The 25,530-nt window shown below is 37.4% G+C and overlaps 3 protein-coding genes across 5 annotated transcripts in view; all 3 read right to left on the bottom strand.

Annotated features, from left to right (window-relative positions):
- The window catches only part of LOC137185092 (cryptochrome-1-like), a 39,002-nt gene extending 30,632 nt beyond the window's left edge, over positions 1 to 8,370 (bottom strand). Inside the window, exons 1-2 of the mRNA XM_067593337.1 lie at positions 8,220 to 8,370; positions 3,129 to 3,292 (exon numbers count right to left, since the gene is read on the bottom strand). Of these exons, the coding sequence (XP_067449438.1) occupies positions 3,129 to 3,286 (158 nt within the window). The 5' untranslated portion in view covers positions 3,287 to 3,292; positions 8,220 to 8,370. The remainder of the gene's footprint in view (positions 1 to 3,128; positions 3,293 to 8,219) is intronic.
- The window catches only part of rps21 (ribosomal protein S21), a 324,604-nt gene that overhangs the window by 73,187 nt on the left and 225,887 nt on the right, over positions 1 to 25,530 (bottom strand). The window lies entirely within an intron of this gene.
- Positions 17,479 to 25,285, bottom strand: LOC137185091 (ras-related protein Rab-7L1-like). 3 transcript variants are annotated; one of them, XM_067593334.1, is made up of 6 exons: positions 25,255 to 25,285; positions 24,751 to 24,906; positions 23,148 to 23,219; positions 22,869 to 23,050; positions 21,955 to 22,076; positions 17,479 to 19,515 (listed from the first exon to the last, which is right to left on the bottom strand). In XM_067593334.1, the coding sequence occupies exons 2-6, from the start codon at positions 24,866 to 24,868 to the stop codon at positions 19,392 to 19,394; spliced, it is 618 nt and encodes a 205-aa protein (XP_067449435.1). In that variant the 5' UTR covers positions 24,869 to 24,906; positions 25,255 to 25,285; the 3' UTR covers positions 17,479 to 19,391. The 3 variants fall into 3 exon arrangements, with proteins under 3 accessions (XP_067449435.1, XP_067449434.1, XP_067449437.1); XM_067593333.1 differs by lacking the exon at positions 25,255 to 25,285 and adding an exon at positions 25,046 to 25,174; XM_067593336.1 differs by lacking the exon at positions 25,255 to 25,285 and adding an exon at positions 25,062 to 25,169.

Genomic DNA, 25,530 nt, shown 5'->3' with positions numbered 1-25,530 from the left:
ATCTTTCACAGCCCGAGACTCATGATTAACGGGAGCAGTAGTGGCTACCGAAGCACTTGAAATTGCCTTGAGAGACACTTGTATCCACATGTGATGCCATTAAAAACTCAGGCAGGCATTGTTCAAACACAAAGAGCTGCATTTTAAACTCTTCTGAAGATCCAAAAGGTTTAGAAAGTCACAAAATAGTCATGTGCAGGTGCGGAGAAATGTGTTAAACGTGATGGTACAGGTATTAAAACTTATCAGGCTTTATTTCACTCAGTAAGTCTTTAATGAAGCATCGGAACAAGCAGGTACAGACTAGATATGTGATATCATGCAGTGAGGAAAACCTCTTTCTTTTTTTAACTACTTTAAGGGAAAATTTAAGGGGAAAAAAGGAAGTGGAAAACACATTAAACATGTTATTCCCCATTATGTTGGCAAAAAATGATAGGACACTTGTACAGAATAACTGATAAGTCACTAACTCACCATTAAACCAGATTGACAAAAATACACAAGAGTATTTGCTTCATCAGTGACCTACAAATTATATTTTGGAATTTGTGGGTGTCAAATAGGCATGTGCGTCAGTAATGTGCACTTCCTGCCTGGACGCCACCACCACTGCCGCCGCCGCCACTGATCTGTTTACATTTTTAGTATCCTAATCAGCTGGATATCACTGGGTCACTGACTTCAATATTGACTATTCTTGTGCAGGGACTACAAATAGCACACTTCAGAGCAAAAAAAGGACCAGTGAGCAATGAACACTAGAGTGATATATCGATTCTCCTCCCTGCAGAGTAGATATGACGATTTACAAACAGACTCACGTGAAGTCACACACACACACACACACACACACACACACATTTCCTCAACAAGGGGTCAAGCTTTGGAAGCTTCGTTTAGAGAAGGCGGCCTCCCTGTCCAGCGACGTGCCGGCTGACCTCTTTAATGGGGATTATGTGAGCAGAGACTAAAACAAAAGGGCACCCTGTGGTTGTGAAACCAGCTGAGTGAGTCAATCCAGGTCAACGCTGTACAGACTTATTTATTTTGTCTTTTTAAATCCACTTAAATTAAGAAAGGGATCTTTTTTTGGACAAATCTTTTGAAAAAAAAAAAAAATTACACCTAATCGCCAAACAGAAGTCTTAAAGATGGTTTTCCATTCTCAAAATTGTGACTTCTCATGTAGATACACAAGACAAAAGTAAAAAACCTCCAAATGTTTACCAGACAATGAGAAAAAGTATCCTTCCACCATAAACTAACCTAGCTTTTTAAAAATCTAAAAGCCTAACAGACAACAAATAAAGCTTCAAAAGCAGAGAAATGCTGACATCATGTTGTGTGTTGAAGCACTGCAGCTCTGTGATTCCCTTTTTTTTTTTTTTTAAACCTTTATTTATTCAGGGAAGTTTCACTAAGAGGAAGCCTCTTATATTGCAGGAATGCCCTGATCACACAGATTATACACCTGGAAGCTGCCCAGTACAACCACAGTCTCATCTACTGGCCACTGTGCAGGCCACCACTGCCCCCGCTGTCAAAGCTTCCAGCAGTTCTACTGTGACTGACTATCATCCTTTTTGTACAAAAGGAGTAAAAAATATGTGTAATTCAAAGCTTATAATTTGACTTTACTCCCATAAATGTAAAAGGGTTTTTAAAAAAGACTAAAAGAGCCTGGGAGATATTGTGAAGCAACATCTGTTGACAGATTTTTGTTTGTTTCCAATGAATCAGACACATTAAGTATAACGCAAATTAACTTTTCTTATGATGAAGGTGTTCAGTACAGACGGTGTTTACAATGCTTATTCTTTTTTCTGCAGGAAATTAACTCTTTAAAAAAAAACAGCCAAGATGATTTTGACTTGTTGCTACTTTTTTGTATATAAAACATCCATATTAGTATATAAGCATATAAATATAAGTATGCATATATATGTTATGTCTGTATCAATAGCTCTCAATTATAAAGTTGAGTCATATGACTTCAATCAATACCAAAATATAAGTAAAACCTATTTTTGTCATGATATGATGAATGCAGACCTGTCAACCCTGAGTACGACTTCAGCGACCTGGTTACAAATCACTGCTGTTCCCATAATTAATTATTGTACGTAATTTGCAAACATATGCATAACAGTACATCATTTGCATACATGCAGCAGTCAAATAGACTAAAATGTGAGAGATGCACTGATATGAAAATTCTTGATTGTTTAAAAAAAACATATGTAGATGCCAACACTAAGTTATCCATTTGTGTCCATTTGTCTTAATGATGACCTAGTACGACCTTTCTAGGTGACGTTATTCTGCGGCACGTGAACTCAATGTTTTCTCCATCGTGCCATGATCTGCTCCTCTCATTACAGTTACATGTTTGGCTGCAATAATAATAATTATGAATACATTGCTATGAAAAGTCACGTTAACAATCTGCGACACACAGACGATATAATTTAACATCACTTTGCCAACTTAAATGCCTGGTGAACAAGCAAACTAGCTTGCATATTACATAACGCTAAGCTAACGTTGTTAATGTTAAATATTTTCCCAGAGTTGGCAGGTCTGTGTTAACTTAATCTAATTCACAATTTCAACTTTCCACATCCAACCCAGTCCAATCAGATTAGTTTTGTATTATGATTTGCTTGAAGTCATTTATTTAGGTCAGTAGTTTCCAATTTTTTTGGCTGGTGATCCTTTAAAATGAGGTAATGTTTCATCACTGTTTGCATATCTCTGATGACTAATCAGTGGGGTTTTTCTTTTTTTTGTTTTTATGTCTTTTCCTTATTTGAAGGAATTCTAGGGAATTTCGGTTAATTCATGAGAGAAAAAATAAGAGGAAAGTCTCAAAAAATGAACCTAATTTTGTATAGCAGAAGAGTTTTTCCTGCTTTTCTATCCTCTTAATCATCTTGCAAACCCTCAAGTTCATCCTGTGGGGGTCCTGACCCACAGGTTGGAAACCACAAATTCAGACGACAGAATTTTGTAAGATCATAACATGATATGATCATATATGACATCGCAACACAAGCAAAGTTTCCCCAGAGAAAACCTTCTAATGAACAGATACGACATAAAAAACAAAACAAAACGCATCTTACCTCCACCTGTTGACACCGACGTTGGAGGAGCCCGCGAACCACGGGTCCAGGAAGTAAACACAACGCACCGTGCCCGCCCCCCGGACCGCCTCCCGTAGTGCTGGGTTGTCATGGAGACGGAGACCCTTCCGGAACCAGTGGATGGAATTTGGGGCCATCTTATTCTGACAGAGGAAAGTGCAGAAGAAGAATCACTGGATTGGACTAAACAAACAGTGAAGGGCTGGGAAATGACTGAATGGAAAAAAGACAGTTCTGTATGTACGGAACTGAACATGAAGCTGTCAGCAACTTGTTTTATTTTTTTATAAACACTTCACTCAGTACGAAACTGAATGTCCCCGTATGGGAGATAACGGAAACATCCGACCGGTAACAGTTGCCAACAGCGTGGGACGAGCCAAGAATAGAACAAGAACACCATCACTCCACTGCGGGCAAAGAGTTTTCTGCTTTCTATTGGCAGCAGAGACATTTCTATGCATATAAGGCTATTGAATCACACCAAAAGTAGCTAAAATGACACTCAACTTCCAAACTAGAGCAGCCAAATCATCACAAAGAGACATTATTTAGAGCTGCAACCATTAGTCGATCGACATAACATTTATCATCAACTATTTTGACAACTAAATCATCATTTTTTAAGCAAAATTGCTTCACATTAGCTTGTTTTAGACATTTGTTTGGACAAATCAAGACATATGAGGGTGTCAACTTTGACTCTGAGAAACTATAATGGACATTTTCCCACTATTTTCCATCCATTTCATATACAAAACAATTAGTCAAGACAATAGTTTAACCATATCACTCCGCTCCTAATTAATCAATTATCAAAACTGTTGTTGATCATTTTCTGTTTCTTAGCGAATCAATGAATCGATGAATCATTCCAGAACTTAATATTGGTCATGAATATCATCAAGTTGGGGTTGCAACTAACTATTATTTTCATTACCGATTAAACAGTATATTTGATTTTATATCATAATATCTATTTATTTCGTGATGTACAAAATTTTCCAGGAAATCAAACGAGAAATTGTTTATCAAGATGCCAAAATGCCTAAAAATCAAGATGTCAAAACACATTAAATAAACAAACAAACATCTAAATAAAATCTAATATTGCCATAAAACAGTGCTGTTCATTGATTTGCAGAGATATGAGTATTTTTTTGCTTGTCTCTCTTTTATAAATCATTGTAATTTGAATATTTTTTGGTTTCAGATTGATGAACGTGTTGATCTCTGTGAACTCATAACTACTTTGTACTTAGCAGACTAAATGATTAATAGATAAACTAAAGGAGAGATCAATAGAAAGTAGAAAACTATCCATATTTGCAGCCCTGTGTCAAATCAAAGAGACGAATACTCCCAGTACTCTGGTGTCTCAGTGTTTAAGGAACATAATGATCCTGGTTCACCAGCTTGGGACCTTTTTGTTGCAAATCACCAGCCTCCTATTTATCTGTGCCAACTCCTTCCTGTCTTCCTACTGTGTGTTATATCCCGTAAAGATGAAAAAAACCCATAAAAATGATCTGACAAGGCTTTAAACACAGACATGTTCTGGCTGCTGTATGCTGTCAGGATTCTCAATGGTTGTTCATACATCTTACTAACTTGGCTTCTTCCCAGCAGTTATGCGCTTTCTCATCTCACAGGTGGTCCGCTGCCTGTAGCTGCTGACAGCCTGCTGTCCCCTTCGGTCCAGCTTGACGCCCACTGCTACTACTATTATTATTATTAGTCATATTTGCCCACTTCTACCAGTATTACTATTAGTCATATTTCTATTATTGTTGTTGCTGTGCTTCTCTTGAGTCTCAACCCAGCGGCTGAAGACAGATGGCCGCCCACCTGTGAGCCTGGTTTTGCTCAAGGTTTCTTAACGTTAGAGGGGAGTTTTTTTTTCTTGCTAAGTGCTGCTCATGTGGGGGAATGTTGGGTCAGTCTAGATGTGAAAAGTGCCCCGAGATAACTTCTCTTGTGATTTGGCCGTGTATAAATTTAAAAAAAAATGGACTTGACTTGACTTGTTTCTTGGTTCAGTGTTGCATAATTGCAACATACTTTAATTTCAAGTGGAGCAGAAGCATGATGAGACACAACTAGAGCAGAAAGATGATGTTATGTGATCTCATGAGGGCGACTACAGGGTGCACTCAAACAACTGATGTGGAACTGCAACAATTAGTCAACAGGAAATTTTAATAATCAAATAATCGTTTCAGTCATTTTTTTTTTAAGTACAAATGCCAAACATTTGCTGGTTCCTGCTGCTCAAATGTGAGGATTTGATGCTTTTCTTTGTCACACATGACAGGAAACAGAATATCTTTTGACTGCTGGTTGGACAAAACTAGAAATTTGCCAGAAATTCACTATTTTCTGACTTTTTACAGTAAAACAAACATTCAAAAATATGTCAGATTAATTGATATTTAAAATAATCATTAGTTGCAGCCCGAGAAAAGTATTTTTCATGAGCTAAAATCATGAAAGACGACCCTTTTCTTGGGAATATGTCGCTACACAACTGCTAAATTTTCAATTTACTGCACTTTTGTGTATCTAGGAACACTATTAGTGTGACTCCCATAACCTTTGTGGATCTCAGTGTACCTGGCAGGTAAACCGAACAGCTGATGGCAGTGGAAAGAAAAACAGAACGTTCCTCACAGATGGGCGGGTGATGAGGAATTTAACTGGATAATTAGCTAGGCGGCTAGCTGACTTACGGCTCGCCTGCAGGTTAATTCTCTTGATCTATTATATGTCTTCGCTGACTCACTGGCTGAGTAAGAAGTTAACTTAGATCCTGTTAACCAGCTAATTCAATACAAATTGAGATTCAACAGATTATAATGTTCAAAAAGCATTTAAAGAAGCAAATTCAGACATTCTCCTTCCTCTTTCTCTCATTTGTCTTCAAGTCTGATAAGACTGGATCAAAGCAGAGAGACAACTTCTGCATCTCCATGACAACTGAGCAAACTCCATCAGCTGATGAAGACCATAAGATGCAGTTGAAAGCTCTAGTAAAAGCTAGTAAATGGATCTTAGATTAAGATCATTTGGTCAAATTGCTGTTCCCAAGCTCAAGAACGAACTATCATGCTAAAACAACACAAGACAAGTAAAATTTGCATCCGCTCAGATATCAGAGTAATCATTTAATTCACACTTCTTTTAAAACTGGGTCACTGATGGAATCTTTCTGTAACTGGATCCAATCCAAGCATGAGGACGTTTTATGCAGCTTGTAAATTTAATATTTTAACAAATTTAGAACCCACTGAGAACACCCAGAGGGATGAGCAATGTGTCACGAGGACACATTCAGTTTTCTGCCAATATATTCTTGATCACACAGACTCTAAGCAGTAAATGAATACCATCTATTTAATTATTCACTGCTTACTGTAAGGCTTCCATGTGCTACTAGACCTTTAAAAAGGTTCCTGGTTGGATCCAACCACCAGCTACAACAATCCATCAAGTGTGATGACAGGTAGAGTTTTCCCTGGGAACATTGAGGCCATACTGGGCGCCGTGAAGCGAGTCTGACATATAGTGACATTTGTAGGAGTTTCATCATCGGTTTAAAAGAAAGATGCATCGTCAGCATGAGGAAATTATGCAAAGAAACACATGTAAGATTGCTTTTCCTTCACAGAGCTCTTCTCTGTGTTGATATGGTTCCAGGGCATTACTACATGTGATGAGCCTGGCTTACTACTGCAGGACATAATCACTCGTCACAAACAGAAACATAACTCATCACATTCTCTGCTACATGTGCTGATTTTTACGGCGTGACATTTTATAATTTGTCAAGTCTCAGTATGACACAGTAACATACAACCGACAGCTGGTGACCAGATATTCCGGGGATCCTCTGTGACGTGTAAAAAACGATTTGTCATCAGTGTTGACAATACTCATCGTGTCTTATCTGCAATTCATAAAGAAACGACTCCGACTACAGTAACAGCACATAAACTGAACATTTTTTAGAGTGGGATGGAGAAGGCGGCAGATGGGACTCCAGCTGAGTGTGAGATTGGGAGGAGATGGAGGGTTTTGATAAAATGTAGAGCTGCGATGATTAGTCAATTAATCGCCCACAACTATTTTAATAATTAATTAATGGCTTTGATTCATTGTTTAAGAAAAAAAAAAGCTAAAATTCTCTGGTTCCAGCTTCTTAAATGTGAATATTTTCTGTTTTTTTCCATCTTCTATCATAATAAACTGAATATCTTCAGGTTGTGGACTATTGATCAGGTCAAAACATTTTAGGTTGCATCATGGACACAGTTATCAACATTTTTCACCATTTTCTAACATTTTATAGACTGAAAACTAATCAATAATGAACATATTGATAAATAATGAAAATAATTGTTTCCAATAAAATGAATTGAGGCTTATACTGTAATTAGGGCAATGGAAGGTAATTTAAAATCCATTCTAAATCATTTACAAATATCATCTTAATTAAAGATTCAAATTCAAATTACAGATTATTTTGAAAGATCATGTAATGTGACCTTCACGGAACACTGTATTAAATGAAAAATGACATAGCTCCACCCCACTGTAAACATAAGCATCCTCTGATTTAAATATAGCTTATTCAGCTGTACACTTGACATTAAAACTATAATCATTTCTTTAAAAGCCATGTGATGGGGTTTGTTGCCAAATCTTAAGTGTCAAGTCACAGTGATGGCTCCTATGACTTCTCCAAATGGAAATTAGGTCACACTGTCTATCCTTTGAATGAAGGGGTTGATATTATATCCAACTCATATGAACTTCACCCATAATTAATACCGAATAACGTCACGTATAAACAGCTGTTGAACATGTCAGGGTTGGTTTTAATGAGTCTAAACGAGAACAATAATAACTGACTCAAGGTTCAAATCTCTGGCAAGGAAACAACATCTCCATATAGATCAAAACGGGGTCACCAGAGCGATGCTTATGTAACTGGTGGCGCTGTTTATAAAAGTATACCCGCTTTCCCCCTTAAAACAAAACCTTTAGAGGCGCCAAAAAGACTCGCCTTACCTTGAACTGGCTCCCCGGAGGTGATATTTATGTCAAGCCCAAAGATAGTAGCATTTCTTCTCTTGGTTTTGATGTGCGGGGAAGTCTTGTGTGCCGTTTAAGTTGCCTCTTGCTTCCCTGCAGGATACCTGCGTACTGCTGCTGTACTACTTTGTTTCATAAGAGATTGACTCATTGCGCATGCCTCACCCAATTTATCCCACTCTCATGCTGCGTTCACGACGCAAAGGGTGAAATAAATAATCCCTGTCAACAGTTTGAAAGTGTCCACATGTCAGTTATTGACGTTATCAGAGAGGAAAATAACCGCAAATATATCACATAGATACGCGTAATATTAGTTTAAGAATGGTGAACACAAAATGTGATGGAAACCGCTCTTTTTGTTTTAACCATTTCGTGTTATTCAAATAAATACCGTATTTCATGTGGTTTATTGCAGATGTTTTTACGGTAACTGTGATATCAGAATGAGAAGACTTGTAAAAGATCAACAAAAGTGCAGTAGGTTATATATTCTTTTTATCTGACAGCCAAGATGAACCGTAATACAACGTGGGAAAATTCACAAAGTCCTCCTTTCCTATAATTTTGAACGCAGCACCGGTGCTGTTGAACGTGAACGGCGACGTGCTTCCAGTCCGGCCTTCCTATTGGTCGGTTTGGCGTCATGAGTAAGATGCCGGGTCACGTTTAAGAAGCATGGAAATGCGGAAGTCCATTCATACGGCAGCAACCGGCAACATTCATTTAAACATATCTGGAATAAAAAGCCCTGAATAAAGGCGCCGACCCAGTTTGGTATTTATTTAAAGGAGGAACCTGGTCTGTTAAAACGCCAGTTTATTCATGTTTTGACATTTTACAGAGAGTATTAGAATCTAGGCTGAACTTTTAACCTCCAAAGTGAGAAAGATCACTCAGTGATTAGGTTGCTCACCCAAGTGTTTAATTCTGAGTGTGTTTAGTGACACTTGACCCTTACATACTGTCTTCAGGGTCAGATTTGACCCATTTTTACATTTGAGAGAAGTAAAAACATCCTCAACACTTTTAGCCTGAAATTTGATGACTTCTCCTAATGTGACCCAGAATAAACAAAAATGGAAATCATTAAATTCTCCTGTTTTATGTAATATAGTGATTGTAAATGTTTTTTCTCCATAAACAGAGAGTGTAAAAACTAAAGAATTCATTCTCTCTGCTCTTTGAAAGCTTCATTAAGGATTATTTATTATTATTATTATTATTTATCTGTGACTGATGAGGTATTCACAAATGATTTGTTGTTCAGAAATGTAGTGTAATTATGAGTGGATAACATGAATGGTCATAATATGAACATTATGTAAGGGTTAAAGACACAGAAACAGTAGTTTGTAGTTCTATTTTATCTTAAATCTTTCAAAATAAAAGGCAGCTCCCTTCGTTTACGCTGTGAGTATAAATAGAAACCACAACATTCAAATTATTTTAATGAGTAAGTCAATAATTGAAACTGCAAAAGATCACCACAGTTGTGACAATAGCACCCTAAACATGTCTTTTGTTTTCTTTTTGCAAATATGCTTTTAACTAAAATTGAAATTAGCACAGAGATCTGCTTACATAGATATATAGCCTTTTATTTTTAATATTTCCTTTTTTCTTGTATGGTTCTCACTATTACAGTTATATTTCATTGTTAAACTTAACTTTTTGCACATTTTATTATGTTACAGATGTGATTTAAAAGGAATGAATTGACTTTTTCAGCAATCTATGCACAATAACACATAATGGCAAAGCAAAAAACAAAATTTTCCAAATGTATTACCCATAGCCTAGTACAAGTATTCACAGAGTTTATTTAGTACACTACTGAAACACCTTTGGCAGCAATTACAGCTTCAAGTCTTTTTTCATGATTTCTCATGATTTGGTTGCAATAAGTTGTATGTAGTATAGTGTAATTGTATAGTGTGGTATTATTTTATTAATATGCAAACCATTTGTTGTAGATTGTAAAACTTGAACAACCTGCTTTGGCAATACTGTACTTAATAAAGCTTATTCTAATCAAGCAAATTTCAGTTGGAATTTAGATAGATTGATGTTATTGCATCTGCATCTTGTCATAATAAAACCTATTTGAATGACAAACATATGAATTACATTATAGTGGCATATGTGTGGCAGACTGATGCCACATGTTGCACTTTGGCGTATGAACAACAATCATCTTATATACAGTACATTAGTAAATTGCATTTTTTTTAAAGAATCAGACAACACATCACTATACAGGTGAAGCACTGAACACAGAATAGATTTGCACCCAACTAAACCATCCAATTATCCTAAAATAATAATAACACTCATAACAATGGCTGTACACTTACAGAACGGAAATATAATAATGTTGGATTCGCAGCACATTCATGGCACATCTATGGTGAGATAGGTGTAATTTCCATAAACCCAAGTAACAGGAGATGATAACACCACCATCATTTATTCTTGGCATGTTTATAGGTGTGCAAAGACCTGAATCACTATCAGAATCAACTCTACTGGGCAATATGTTGACACATACAAAGAATGTGACTCCAGCTTTCAGTAACTCTCAATACACTTACACAGTGCAGGAACAAATATACAAGATACACATAACATATACAGCGAAACAAAGAGGTCAAACAAAGGTAAGCAAACATACACATGCAGCTGCTATGTGCAGACAAAAGCTGGATAACAAACAGGACAGACTGTATATTGTAAATACAGGATTATAATACAAGTGACAGTTCAAAGAATACTGGAATAAGTATTGTCTGCATTATAAGTTACTCTATTTATAGATGTGGTTTGATTTGCATGTACTGATGGCTGTAAGATAATATAACATTGCAGGGTTATTGCACAGGAATTGTTTTTAGACCTCACAAGGCTGTTGTATGAGTGTTATGGGGAGGTTTCATGGTTTTTTAGAGAGTTCTGGCAGATTTAAACTGGTCGAAGCAATCAAAGGACTTTAGATCTGTCACTTTCTGGCCAGGTCTCTGTTAATTGCAGTAGAGCATACCCAGGTATGATGTTTAAAAAAAACAAGTCTGCATATTGTGTGGAGAGTTTATTTCTGTCTTTCTGTTTATTTCTGTCACCAGATGGTCGAGAATCTGTTGGTTGAACCCCAAAATGAAAAATCCCCCCTACGGAGCCCCCTACATCTGCCATCGCTATATGGCAGCGTCAGCATCATGTTGTCATTCAGTCTGCTCACAAAATGTCCTGCCCCTCTAGATAATAATCATCAGACTTTTCCTTTATTGAAATTCCATTCTTCCCTAACATGTAACTGTAATTAACACTTTGACCTAATTTTGTACCGTAATAGTTAGAACCTTACATGAGGAATTGAAAGACATAATACAAATGGAATATTATTGAAGGGAAAGAGGTAAAAAAACAAAAGCCCATCAGTGCAAACTAAACATTTACGTCACTGCCTTATTTCACTTTCATTGCTTTTAGTTATGTGACGTTCATCAGATCACACCTGCTGATGATCCAGATAATGCTTCCTGTCTTCTGAAACTTCATCATTATCTAACTAGGTCATAAAAAAAAACGTCTAATGTCATCTGTGATGTAATTGTGTGTTTGCTTGCGCTACTCTAAGGGGGTGAAAGGTTAAGGGTAGAGTCACCGTCCCTCCTTCAGTGACTCTTTGAAGGCGCTGCCGGGAGTGCTGACGTCTCGTCTCAAGGCCTTTTGGAATTTTGACGTTACTTCTGCAAAATCAGCAAATTCTTTTCGTCAGTGCGCGATGGTGATGAGTATTCAAGACGTTATTTCATGATAAAGTGTTGTCAGTTACATCTGTGGGAAACCTTTTCCTGTACCTGCAGTAGAGACAACATCACCCATTAGAAAAGTTTTAGACTTGAATACAATAAGTTTTGTTTTTTGTTAAAGTAAAAGTTAAATTAGTCAAAATTACAGTATGAATTCTTAAAAGAAACCTTTGTAAGATGTTAATTTAAATCCCCCTATTTAGCATTTATAAGCAGTATAATATATAAACAGTTAATAAATGGTTTATAACACACTATAATGTAGTTGTGAGCAGAATATATTAATGTATTTGTCAACAACTACAACTCCTCCTGTGGGCACCCAGAACTGGATGCTGGTATATAAACAGATAATGAATATTATCTATAGTAAAACATAGTTGTAATAATATAAAATATAGGAGAAGTTATAATTGTTGACAGATACTGTACACTAATAAACACTTAAAGATGTCTTTGTATCTGCTTATAACTACATTTTAGTGTGTTATAAACCATTTATTAACTGTTTGTATACTGCTTATAAAATGCTAAATAGACTTAAACACTCAAGTATAGGTGAAGCATTAATAACTACTTTGTTATTTTACATCATTTGAAACCTACCTCATCTAAACCACTTCAGCTACTGACTTACTACATTTCCCAGAATACTTCCGTTCCCTTTGCCAGCCCCCTTTGGTTAGAACTGTTTGTACCTGGAAGGAGGAATAGTGCAAGTTGTCTTGTTTCGTTGTATTTCTATGTCTGGTTCCTGTAGATGAAGAGTTTGACCTCTGTAGCTCTTCTGCACCTGATTTCAGCAAGAACCATATATGTGAAACTTTCATTGACTGTTAGCACTATGACATGTAATATGACTATGACTATGTAGTGTATGTATCAAGGGATTATTTTCAAAAAAGAACAGCCTGTCTCTGTTGGACATAATCCGGGCACACAGCACACGGCTGAGTATACAACTAAAACATGTGCAACAGGACACTGATATCATTGTTTTTATTAATCTCTAAACTTTACTTGGAAATGTTGACTTGAGCACAAAAACCCACTCAGAACCCAAATCCTAGACACCTTTAATTTGCTTTCTGTGCTTTCTTTTGTATTTATTTGATGTTTTTTTTTTAATATTAATATGTTGTTAATATGTTAATATGTATGTGCTGATGCTGCTGTGGAACCAAGTGGGGACAAATAAACTGAGAAATGATAAAGCAGTCCAACAATACTGTATATAAAACCATTAAAACCTAACGTCCAAATTCAGTCAACTTCTCTTAGATCATCCTAAAAAGGGGGGACAGGGGTGTTAAAGGTGTTCATACCCTCGTCCACAACGTACGATGTACAGCATCACACAAAAGGAATAACTTGAGATTCAGAAATTGTCTTCTTGATCACTTTATTTACTTTTGTTTACACTTATTACTACTTGGACCTTTAAAACTGATCAATTCAGTATTTTTTTTGTTTAGGTCACTTGAAGATAAACCTAATCCAGACCAATTATTGTGTTTGTCCTTTTTTCACCCAAGAATTAGAATCAGTTTATTTTCACTCAGTTTATCTGTATGGGAAAAACAGATGATATTAATACATACATACATATATATTGTCCATACAATAATGATAATAATGTAAGGTCTAAATAATGCTCAGTGTAATAGAGCAAACTTGAATGTTAAGCAATGCTCTGTAAAGAAAAAATAATTAAACAAAAACTTGATGAAGTTAGGAGACAGAGTGTTTTGGGAGAACAACATGTTCCGGTGAACTAGAAGATGTCAGCGATCACGACGCAGGCGGAACAGTTTGGTGGGAGGCCTCCCACGCCTCGGCTGGGAATAGAGATGCTCTTCTGCCAGACCGTATTGTATCATCATCTGTTCTTGTTGACCAAGAATGAAAATGAGGCTCTGAATAGAGTTGAAATATAGTGGAGTGATACAAACCTCCGAGCTATGTTGTTTTTCTTCTCTGTTTGTGTTTATTTCTTGCTGACAAAATAGCTGAAAAGAACACAGTGTTTATTTTGGTAACTTTAGATTATTCCATACGCATCAGACAACACATTTTTAACCATTATTTATTAGGGAAGTTTCACATTAAAGCCATTAGTGTCTCGTTCTTGTTCTAGTTGTAAGATGATGTCATGGCCTTTATCTTTTTCAACTGGCCGCTCGTGTTTTGGCGCTAATGGCGGCGCGTTTGCACGTTGAATTTGACTTTGTTTATTTATCTATTCACTCGCTCACCATAATGTAATGAGTAACAATGAGTGACCCTGGCAGCAGCCTACTAGGCCATGGTTGTGTTATATTAATAAGATATATCACATCATGCATGATAAAAATGAGGTATTTTTGTAATGTAGGTTATGTTATATTTATAGTTACAAATGTAATGCTTAAATGACTTTAAATCTTGCGTGGCCTCCCTTTTTGTGTGGGCTGTGACAAAGCGGCTCTGAATTTTTAAATGTTTATGGACAACTGTATACTTGCAGCAAAAAAAACCCCCCTATGGACAAAAAGCATTTCCTCCATAGACCGCCATTATAAAAGAGATGCCTGTAAAACTGATTACCTTGCACCTTGAACTGCAAAGAAGGTCAATTATCACTCGTATCATGAATTTAGAGTCCATGAAGGCTTCATAATGATAAAACTTTCCCCGAGCCAAGAAAAGGGATTTAAAAGTTTGTGATGTCATCCCATTGTAAAGTCAATGGCGAGGCCAAAGGGAGAAATGCAATTGTGTGGTATCCAGTTCCTATAATACATCCATGGTTGATTTGAAGGATGCATTTTTACATACGTTTACCTCAAGTTTTGGACTATGTTAAATATAAAGATTATAACAGTCTATAAACAACAGAAAATCACAAAAAGCATGTCATGCCCCCTTTAAAATCCTAAGTGAGGTACAACGGACAAAGTCTCCATTGTAGCATTCTTTTGTCTAAATTTGGAGGATTGTGTATTCTTTGGGGTTCTCTGTCTCGAAATCCATTTTGCCATTTCAAACTGTCCATAATGCAATAGTGAATTCCTTTGTACACCATCTCATTTTGGAAGGAAGCACAGAAATAGCAATTTGATATGAAATAATCAAATGAGTGCCTTCTTATTCGAGACCAGCACACAGCGAGCAGAGACCAAAGTCCCTGAATGTTCTCTCTCTGCAACAACAAATGTGTCTATTAGCACTGCTAATAGACACTGCTTTTAACTAAAATTGAAATGCTGCTGAAGTGCCCTCGTACCTGCTGGCACACTGCGAGCAACAAAATGATACTGAAAAAAGACACGATGAGAGACGCACGATGACATACTTATTGTGTCGTGACTATTACATTTCCTGACAACGGCCACATTCACAAAAAGTCCATCTGTCCGACGTCCGGCCATTTTTGTTGAGGGTTTTCCAGGATTGTAGTGTGTGTGTGTGGATGACTGAGTCACAGCTGAGAGCCTTCCTCCAACTCACTGATAAGAATAGAAGCCGACACATACAGAGATAGAAGAACCCACGCGGAAGTGCGAACACACACACACACACACACACACACACACACACACACACACACACACACACACACACACACACACACACACACACACACACACACACACACACACGAATTTAACAAAATACACACTGACATACACATTGGCTGCAAATGACATCCACAATTATCGTTTCACATCTTCTGATTTTATACCCTGGTTTGTGTATCTCACCTACTTCCTGCTTCCTGCTTTCTTACTGTGCAGAAGCTTTTGCTCTGCTTGCCTTTTTTTGCTGATATTCTTGTTTTTATTCTGCGATAAACTGTGAACAGCAGCTGCTGGATACTTTTAAATCACTGGAACTAATATTTTTGTAGATATAATAGGCGATTGCTATATTTCAACATTTTTATGACCTTTATACTTTAATGGTTTCTTCACAGGTCGATCAGAAATCGATCAGAAAGCTGCAGCTGATTCAGAACGCTGCTCCTCGAGTCCTCACTAAGACCAAGAAAGTGGATCGTATCACTCCAGTGTTAAAAAAAAAATCTTCTTAATGACCATTAAACAATAGAGACCGGAGCTGAAGTATCAAATTTAACAGAATGTTATTTTCTTGTACAAGAAGGAGCGTTTCGCAGTGCAACACACAGTATTAGGTTACAAAGAAAAAGGCTCCCAGTGGAGCGCTTATAACAGGGTTTTATACACCTTAACTGGGCGTTACAGTTCTTTTCTTAATCTATCAAAATACAGACTTATAGATAACGTCATGTCTGTTTTCACTTCTCCTGTCCAGGAGCCATCTTTCCCAACTGACCCCCAGATGACCTGTCTCACCCTGTCGCCCGCAAATTTTATATTCTACATCTTCCTCTTTACAAATATAATGCTGAACTTCCTTTAACCTTAGCTGATGAGTCTGCTGATGTTGCAGAGTTGCAGTACAAGACAGGAACAATTTATCATGATGTAGATAAAATAGTAACCCACATACACAGTGTAATCATAATTTTTTATAACATCCAGTTCTCAGATCTTTACACTGGCTTCCTGTCTATTAAAGAATTGATTTAGGGCTGAAATACATTTCTGATCTGCTACTACATTATGAACCATCCAGACCTCTCAGGTCGTCTGGGACAGGTCTGCTTTTTATAAATTCAGGAGCTATGGTGTCATGTTTTGTTATAACAACAATGTTCTGACTGACAGCTGACTGACAGCCAAGACATAAACTAATAGTATCATCAGATTATTATGGAGACTCCAGTGTTTCTATATGAGGTACATTGAGGACATTATTAAAAAAGAGACTTTATAACTGGCGTATACAGTGGAGAAAAATACTGCAGCTTTTCCCACATTGCATCTATTTCTTTGTATTCTAATGATTAATAGCTAATGGGTATAGTATTGACAATAATAGTCAGATGGAGTTTTATTGATTAGATAAACATATAATCACACAAAAAAACCACTCAGAAAAAGACATGTTGACAAATCCAAAGCAGAATCTCACATCTTTTGACGTCTCAAAGGCACCTGCACATCCATGTGCCTCCGCTTGACACACACACACACACACACACACAAACACAAAGCAGCTCCCACACACTATTTGCTGTACTAGCACACACAGCATTTACGCACACACACACACACACACACCCCTCATTGTTAGCACGGGGACACCATGTGTCTGACTGACTCAGTCTGTTGGAGGAGGCGACTCAGTGACTGTACTGAGCACGCTCCACACCTCGTTCTCACATCAAGAGGCCTTCCCTTTAATAACAGACACACACACTTTCCATCATCTCCTTCTGTTTAAATTCATGCTTCCTCTCTCTCCTCTTTGTCCGCCTCTCTCTATCACTCAGATCATAACAAATACAATGTGCGATGTCAATTTGTCAAAGATTTAATGTTGCTGGTGTCTATTTTTCACAGAGACATTGAGCCTCATTCACAAACAGTGCGTACACACAAATCTGTGCTTAAACCATGTATATGAATGTTTTAAGCACAAATCCAGGATTCATCAATATGTTCTTACCTGAATTTGTTCTTATTCTGCAGATACATTAAGAACTACCTACGACCATGCATACGCACAAATCATAAACATCATGGTCTTAAAAAATGATTTAGTCAATATTCATTCAATGTAAACAGTATATTAGAACCATAATTATTTAAAAATGATTGGGCCTAAATATACATTTTACAGTGTGAATTTGCTAAAAATACATAATTTATTTACAAAATATAAAAGTAATAGCCAAGACATTGTAATCCATAAATCATGATCATAAATGTAATGAAATGATTAATATATTAAAATCGTCCTGTTCTCACTTTTAGATGATAATAGCTGATATATCAGAATCTCCATATTTGAATGTGACAGTGATTAGTTTCCCCATCAGATTAGGTCGTGATATATGCGCCTGACAGTTCAGCGGTGGCACAGGGAGATGAAACATGACGTGCACTCGGCGCAGCGGTAGAGATTTATTTAGGTCAATTCCACAGATCTACACATTTACCAACTTTTCATTTCCTTATGGACGTACTGTATGATAGAGGTGCAACATGTGTGCAGGCTGTATACAGGATTCACAATCAGGCACTAAATGGTTGTACAATGACATGTTTATGAGCCAAATCTGCCTTTTCTTTTCTTCTACTTCTGAAACTATTGTTTGCATTTCACTAGCAGTAAAGTTTTCTATATTTTTACCATCACAGCCTTCTCTCCACTGCTGCACCGCTCCAACAAAGCTTTCCTTATGTAGAGAAATGGGGGCGTGGTAGTATGCTAATTACCGATAGCAGGCATGATTCTGATTCACTTAGGGTCACTTATTCGGGAAAATATTGAGAAACCCTGATTTCAGCTTTGTGCCGGTAAATCTCTGGTGGTCTGGTGCTGCCTTCCCAGGATGATCATCCACCCTATATACGGTACATTATTTTCTATTTGTACATGATTTAGAATAGAACACTTAGTGTAATTCTTCAGTACTTGAGTAATAGTGTCCTTTCAGATCCATGCAGACCCACACATGAACAATAAAGTGCTTTCCAGCATAACTAGTCTGGAAATGTTTGCTGGCAGAGCGGCTATACTTGAGTTAATTTAGATTTAGTTTAAAGGGTATATATATTATGCATTATTATTATTATGTATTTCCAGGTTGATATTTGTATTCTGGGGTTCTACTGGAATATCTTTGCTTGATTTATAGTTCAAAAAACTCCTTATTTATTTATTTACCCCTTATTTATCTTATACTGGCCCTTGACACAGCCCCTCAGTTCAGCCTCTGTCTGGAACAGGCTGTTTTAGCCGTTGTGTCTCTAAGGCGGAGGGACAAGGTAGAAAAAACATGTTGCAAATGAAGCATTCAGAGCAGGTTGAGGCCCTGGCTTTTGACTTGCAGGGAGCATTTTCACATATGTTCACCTCAACTTTTGTAACTACATAACAGTATATAAATAAAAGAAAATCACAAAAAAGCAAATTATGTCCCCTTTAAAGCTATTGGTACCTTGTTGGAAAACTGTTATATTTTACTTTTTGTTATCCAGGGAAGATTATCAGTGCACTTCATTACATCAACCTTACATCTAGGACGAGTGTCCTGGTGCTTCTTCTTCTTTCCTCTTCTACTGGAAAGTACAGACAGCCTAACTAAGTACCTGAAGGTTAGGTGCTTTGCTAACAAGCACCTCAAAAACAACCTGATGATCAAAACTAATGAGCAGGTCTTGGCTGTGTTTGCTTGTCTCTTGCTTGATGTCGAGGCTTAGTTTCAGCAGCAGCTTCCCCTGCTGTTGTTCAGCTCTGACTCCAGTGGAGGATTTACTCTGTCCTGAGGTTGGGGATCAAGTGGGTCCAGACCGGATTGAACTGACAGAATCTCCTGCACCAATCTCCTGAAACACAACAGATTTAGCAACATTAGTGAAATGTAAATTCTATTACAATAATTCATCAAAGTAGATTTCATGTTTATGAATCGGTTTATCCAGTCACTGAAAACTTTCAAAAACAAGTCAAGCTACAATACTGTAGAGTATTTACTCATCGAAACAGGATGTACACATAAAAACCTGCAAGGCCACAATTTAATCAAAAGCATTTTAAGCTACCTTTAGCTTGTTTCACTTGTTAATTTCTCTGAGGAAGGGAGACTGTGTTTTTTTCCTCCATGTAGCTTGGTAAGGGTACAGGACACATAACATAAAAGGAACTGAATGCACTCATACAAAGACTCTGTGTGCATCAAAAACACATGTCCATGGTTTTTATATGACTGAATTAACACAACAAACAAGAGCAGCCTGTATTCACCTACCCCTTATACCTTATACCCCTTGGTTGGAAAGAGAAAAAGAAAAAGACGTAAAGTACATAGATTCTAATTTAGCACGAAGCTTCAAATAATAATAATTTGTAAAATTCTTCACCATTAATCCTGCAAACAAGAGTCTCTTCTTATGTACATATCAGGTTGTACTCTGAAATCATTTGCAGTAAATGGTGGAAAAATTAAAGCTAATTTTTCTTACAGAATGAAGCAGCAAATCCTGTTAAAACAGGAATTTTTTTGACAAATTTGGAAAACAAACACTTTGCTCTGTTGTGTTGAACATGTGGTTAATCTCTACAGCTGCCTGTGTCTTGTTGTTTCCATGCTGCCAGTCTGCTTATTGAAAATTGTAACTTCCTGTCTGTTTTGATGCTTTAGCCAACCTTCAACATACATTTGCTGTGTTATTTTGGTCATATTTTATTATGTGTCACAAATGCGAGTTCTTCAAAAGAAACCTCTGATTACACTCTGTATAGTTTGTTTCACTGCCACCCTCATATCCTTACTGTACACCCATCTGTGATCTGTCAAGACTTCAACCGATGCTTTTAAGAAACAGCAGTGGGACAATTTTCCTGAAAAAGGGGAAATTTGACAAATATAAAAGCTAAAAGCATAAAAGTCTGTCAGCAGGACCTTTGCAGACGCCTGTATCAAAAATCTCAGCAATCACATGTTAAAAAGAGAAGTACACCTGTTGTAGATGAAGAACATTTCTGTCTGCAAATGACTATAACACTCAATTTCACTTTCCTTTTTATACCCTTCTAGATAAGTTCAAGTTTGAATCCCCAAATTTTAGCCAAATCTGGCAGCCATTCTATATGTAACACAACTGGAGTTCAGCTGCAGTTGACCCAACTCCTCCTGGATACCTGAGGAGTAAATCCCTTGTTAAGAACTTTGAGTATAGTGACCATGGCTGGATAATCAACCGGGCAGAGCAGACAAAAACCCCACAGCTCCGGACCCTCAGCTCAATAATATGCACCACAAAAGCACCCTAGAAACTGAGATGGTACAGTAAGTGCCTTAAGGTGGCTCCTGCATGTTTTTTGGGAAGTCTTCTAGGAAGGACCTGTTTCAGATTGCTAGTTCTCATAACTTCTAACATCAGTTGATACTATGCTTACATGTTATATACTCTTAAACCTGCAATAACAGAATTTTTGACCACTTGGGGGCAGCAGAAACAAATTATGAATACAATATTGACCATCTTTTAAGTTGATATGTTGAACAGTTGCAAATTGCCACACTCATTTCTGTCCTGGTGACCACCTGGTCTTATTAACTTCTGAGGGAAATATCTGACTCTTTAGCTGCTAAATGCTCCACTATGTTCACCAGCTAGTCTACAGCTAACTGTGTCTGTTTGCCGTTTGGTGCTGAGCTGGTAGTGTATAGTTGGTTTTAAAGCTTTTTCTCTGAAATCAGCTGCCTGCTGTGGCCGAAAAAAATGCTTTGAGAGCGCTGAGAGTGAACCAAAACAGTAAAGTTGCAGCTGGATAGCTAAACAATTAACTGAAACTTGCTATATAGCTCTGTAAAGCCTTGATGAGCTGCAGAGCTGCTGATAATTCTCTGAAGGTTAATCAGTACACATTGTTATTGATTGAAAAGATCGAATATAGATGCTGAAAATAAATTTGCATGTAATCAAATAGTAAGGGAAATAGGCTCTCTGATGTGTTAATATGTTACAGCCACAAACCCAGCATCACGCAACAAACAACTAAATTTAGGCTCATCATCTGTGGATGGTCTCACACTATGTGCTAGGTTGAGGAGTTCCAAACCTTTGGAGAACCTTGATATTGAGTTCGGGCATGTTTGGGGCATCCAGTGAGGATGTCTGGCCACCTTTTCTGGAGAAAAGGATGAGGATGAGCTGTTCCACTCGCAATACTATCTACCACTATGGCCTTATGCCATATAGGCAGTTGCTGTCTGCCGTAAATTTCACTGCATCACCTGAACTCTGCACTTGTCCTGTTACCTCATAGCCTCTCCAATGTTCTTGTTCTCTTTGACGGATGTCTCCATCCATGTAACGAAGCCGTTGGCCTTGCTGAACTTGTCGATGCTGTCTGCTGACACGACCCGCTGAGACAGGTCACACTGCAGAGAGACGTTTTGTTGTTGTATGGTTAGTGGTTCTGAATCTATGACTTGCTGAGGTTGGAGTGATATATTAGTCTGGTACTGGTTAATCAGATCTGTTTCACTCAGGGTCATCCATCTCTAATACGATGGATTTAAGACAGTTTGATCAGTGTTAATAGTAGGCTTGACAATTGATATTGTACACTTCAACTGTGCAATTCACCCATCAATTGGGTATGTGCAATAGATGGATGAATGTATTTGTTGTTGTTTATTGTTGTCTTGCTGTGATTTTATACTGCAGACACTGTGATGTCCAAGACAAATTTCCCACTGGGACAATAAATTCTATCTTATCTTATAGAGTGAATGCCACAATTGTGATTGATTTTGTCTGATTTTGAATTAATTTGAGTGAGAAATCTGTGTTTTTCCATGATAATCTGTGTTTAATTTGTTGCTTTATTTATCTGTTTGTTTATGAGCTTGAGTTATACTGTCTTTTATTTTCTGTCTTTTGCCCTAATTGATGTTTCTGTAGAAAATTATAATGTTTAATTTTAGAAAATGTATGGGCATCAAAAGAGTTTAATTTAAAAATATTACATGTAAACACAGAATGACAAGAAAAATACTTTAACCTCACTTATTTTGAAAGTTTCTCATAATGCTGAAAAGCTGTATGTCTGTTGCTGTTAGTCCACCAAACAATCATCACATGAACTAACAGCACCTTGATCATTTATTAATACAGAGTCAGAAGAGTTTCATGATCATTTCATTCATCAGTTCAATGCACTGAATCACCTTGTTGGCCAGCAGGATGCAGGGGATGGAGCCTCCGTTGGGCAGCATGGCCTTGCTGTCCAGGTCCTGTTTCCAGTGGCGACATCTGTGGAAGCTGGATGAGTTGGTGACGTCAAACATCACCACACAGCCCAAAGCACCTTTATAATAGATCCTGGTCATGGATATGAAACGCTCCTGGCCTGGAGGGAGGACACAAATAAAGGTCACTGTTTCATCCATCCATCCATCCATCCATCCATCCATCCATCCATCCATCCATCGTAAATTATTTTGTACCTGCTATATCCCACAGTTGCAGTCTGACTTTTTCTTTGTCTGACCAGTGCAGCACCTTCACCGAAAAATCCACTGAAAAAATAAAGAAACAGAAGTGAAGTGAAAGAAGTGAGAGAATATAAGCAGAAGTGGTCACTAATCTGTAAAAAAAAAAAAAAGTAATAAATCTATTTATACACAAAATGTCCAGACTATGAAAAAAGAGAAATGACAATTTCCTCAAACACAACCACAAAATTCCAGACTTCCTTTCCTTTACAGACGCTCTTAGTGAAACTGTGTACTGTAGATATATTTATCAAAAAGTAATAGGATCACTGGTATGTTTTGAACATGGGCTATGTAGCTTACTGCCATGGTAAATATTTACTAGAGCACTAAATGTGTATTGCAGTAATTCATGGCTGAAAATACCATTTACACCTGTTTAACATTTTCTAAAAACCACAGTGTCCAGCTGTTTTAGGAAATTGCTGAGCCTTTTCTAACATACTAATACCATGTTTAGACTGACTTAAGCTCTGTGTAAAAAAAATTATTGGACTGAGGTCAGTCTTGCAGTGCAGCACTGATGTCAAATCAGATAACTCTGGCAAGAAAGTTGAATCAGACTCAACTTTTGACGCAATTTGACACCGAGATGAAAGATTAGCCGTCGTGATAAGTTTCCATAGTTGTGAAGTCCTGTCTCTGAGTATTACAAATCATGGTGCAGTGATGTTGCAGCCACCTGCATTGTTTGAACTCAGCACTGATTTTGGTCTCAATGCCTACAAGAATCTACAGCCATGCAAGCTTCTCTTTAAGGCTTTACCTGGGCACAGTAGTGCTTTGAGCTAACATTGGTATGCTAACATGCTCACAATCACAATGTTAACATGTTGATGTTTAACAGCTATAATGTTTAACATGTTAACCATTTTAATGTAGCGTGTTAGCATGCTAAGATTTGCTAATTAGCACTAAACACAAAGTACAGCTGAGGCTGATGGTAGTATCATGATTTTTGCAGGTATTTGGTCACAAAACAAAGTTTGGACAATTTTAAACTGAAGATGACCAACCAACTGTCATGGGTAGTGCTACCTGGCTATCATGGCTAAAAATGAAATTATATATTTGTTACTCCCAGTTCTACAAAAGATTCACAAGTAGGAGCTGGTGGACTTGGGGCTGAGTGCCACAGAGAGAAGTCAGACAGTACTGAGAGAAGGAACTGATACATTGGTGGTTTTGGTTTTTTCATGGGGTAACAAAATATAGAATAATGCAAACCTTGTCTTGTACAGTAAGCTTGAGACGTGCTATACAAATAAAGATGCCTTGTCTTGTCTTGCGTGTTATCAGTTGTTTCACATGAAATAGTTAAAAAAGTTTTTTGAGAACTATGAAACACAGTCATGCCTGACCTGTTGGACCAAATATTTTAACAGCAGGGGTAATGTTTCGGAACTTCCCCTGTTGGTTGCACACTAAACAGGTGTGCAACCAACAGTACACACACACACACACACACACACACACACACACGCGCACAGAGCAGGATTAAGATCTATACAGTCACATTCTTCTACTCAACACTGATAAACTACAGCAGCCGTACCTCCCACTGTCATCTTGTACGTGTTGTTGAACTGTCCGTTGACGTAGCGATGCACGAAGGAAGATTTCCCAACATTTCCATCACCAACAATCAATATTTTCAGCATGTGCTCAGTCATCCCTCTCTTCTATCAGACAACAACATGTGAGGGGGTGTCTGAAAAAATGCAAAGAGCATGAAAAAAGTGCCTGCAGAGCCAACAGCTCAAAGGTCAAACCTCATGTCAGGAAATTTGATTTATGAGGCAGACAGGTAAAGTTTCCTGTAACAGAACAAATGCTCGACCTTGACCCACCTGGATTTTACTTTACCTGAGCCTGATCCTTTCTCTAGACTCTCCCACTTTAAATTTAAATCTCTCAAACCCAAAATGATCAAGATATATATATATATATATATATATATATATATATATATATATATATTTTTTTTTTAACTAAACTGTGCTAAATCTGAACCTAAAATATGATTTTAACCTTGACTGTGTAAACGCTGTCGACTGACCTCTCTCTGTAGCACAGCACTCTGATCTACCGGTTTCGCTTTCTTGTAGGAAGTTGCCAACAGCCTTAAATAGTTCCCTGTCATAAACCACACCTTCACGCAACAGTAGAGCTGATGAATCTGTGCAGACTTTGGTTAATCTTTGTTTTTTTCTGCCATCACTCTCTTGTTCGTCACTGCAATCAGCTATCGGACACATTTATATTTGAAATCAGTCAAATAGTAGAGTATATATTATACTACATGACTTGCAATTGATTCCATCGGTGACGTTGA

Source organism: Thunnus thynnus, chromosome 6 (genome assembly GCF_963924715.1).
Source record: "Thunnus thynnus chromosome 6, fThuThy2.1, whole genome shotgun sequence".
In the NCBI taxonomy this organism is placed as follows: Eukaryota; Metazoa; Chordata; class Actinopteri; order Scombriformes; family Scombridae; genus Thunnus; species Thunnus thynnus.
This window is presented reverse-complemented; position numbering and strand designations above follow the sequence as displayed.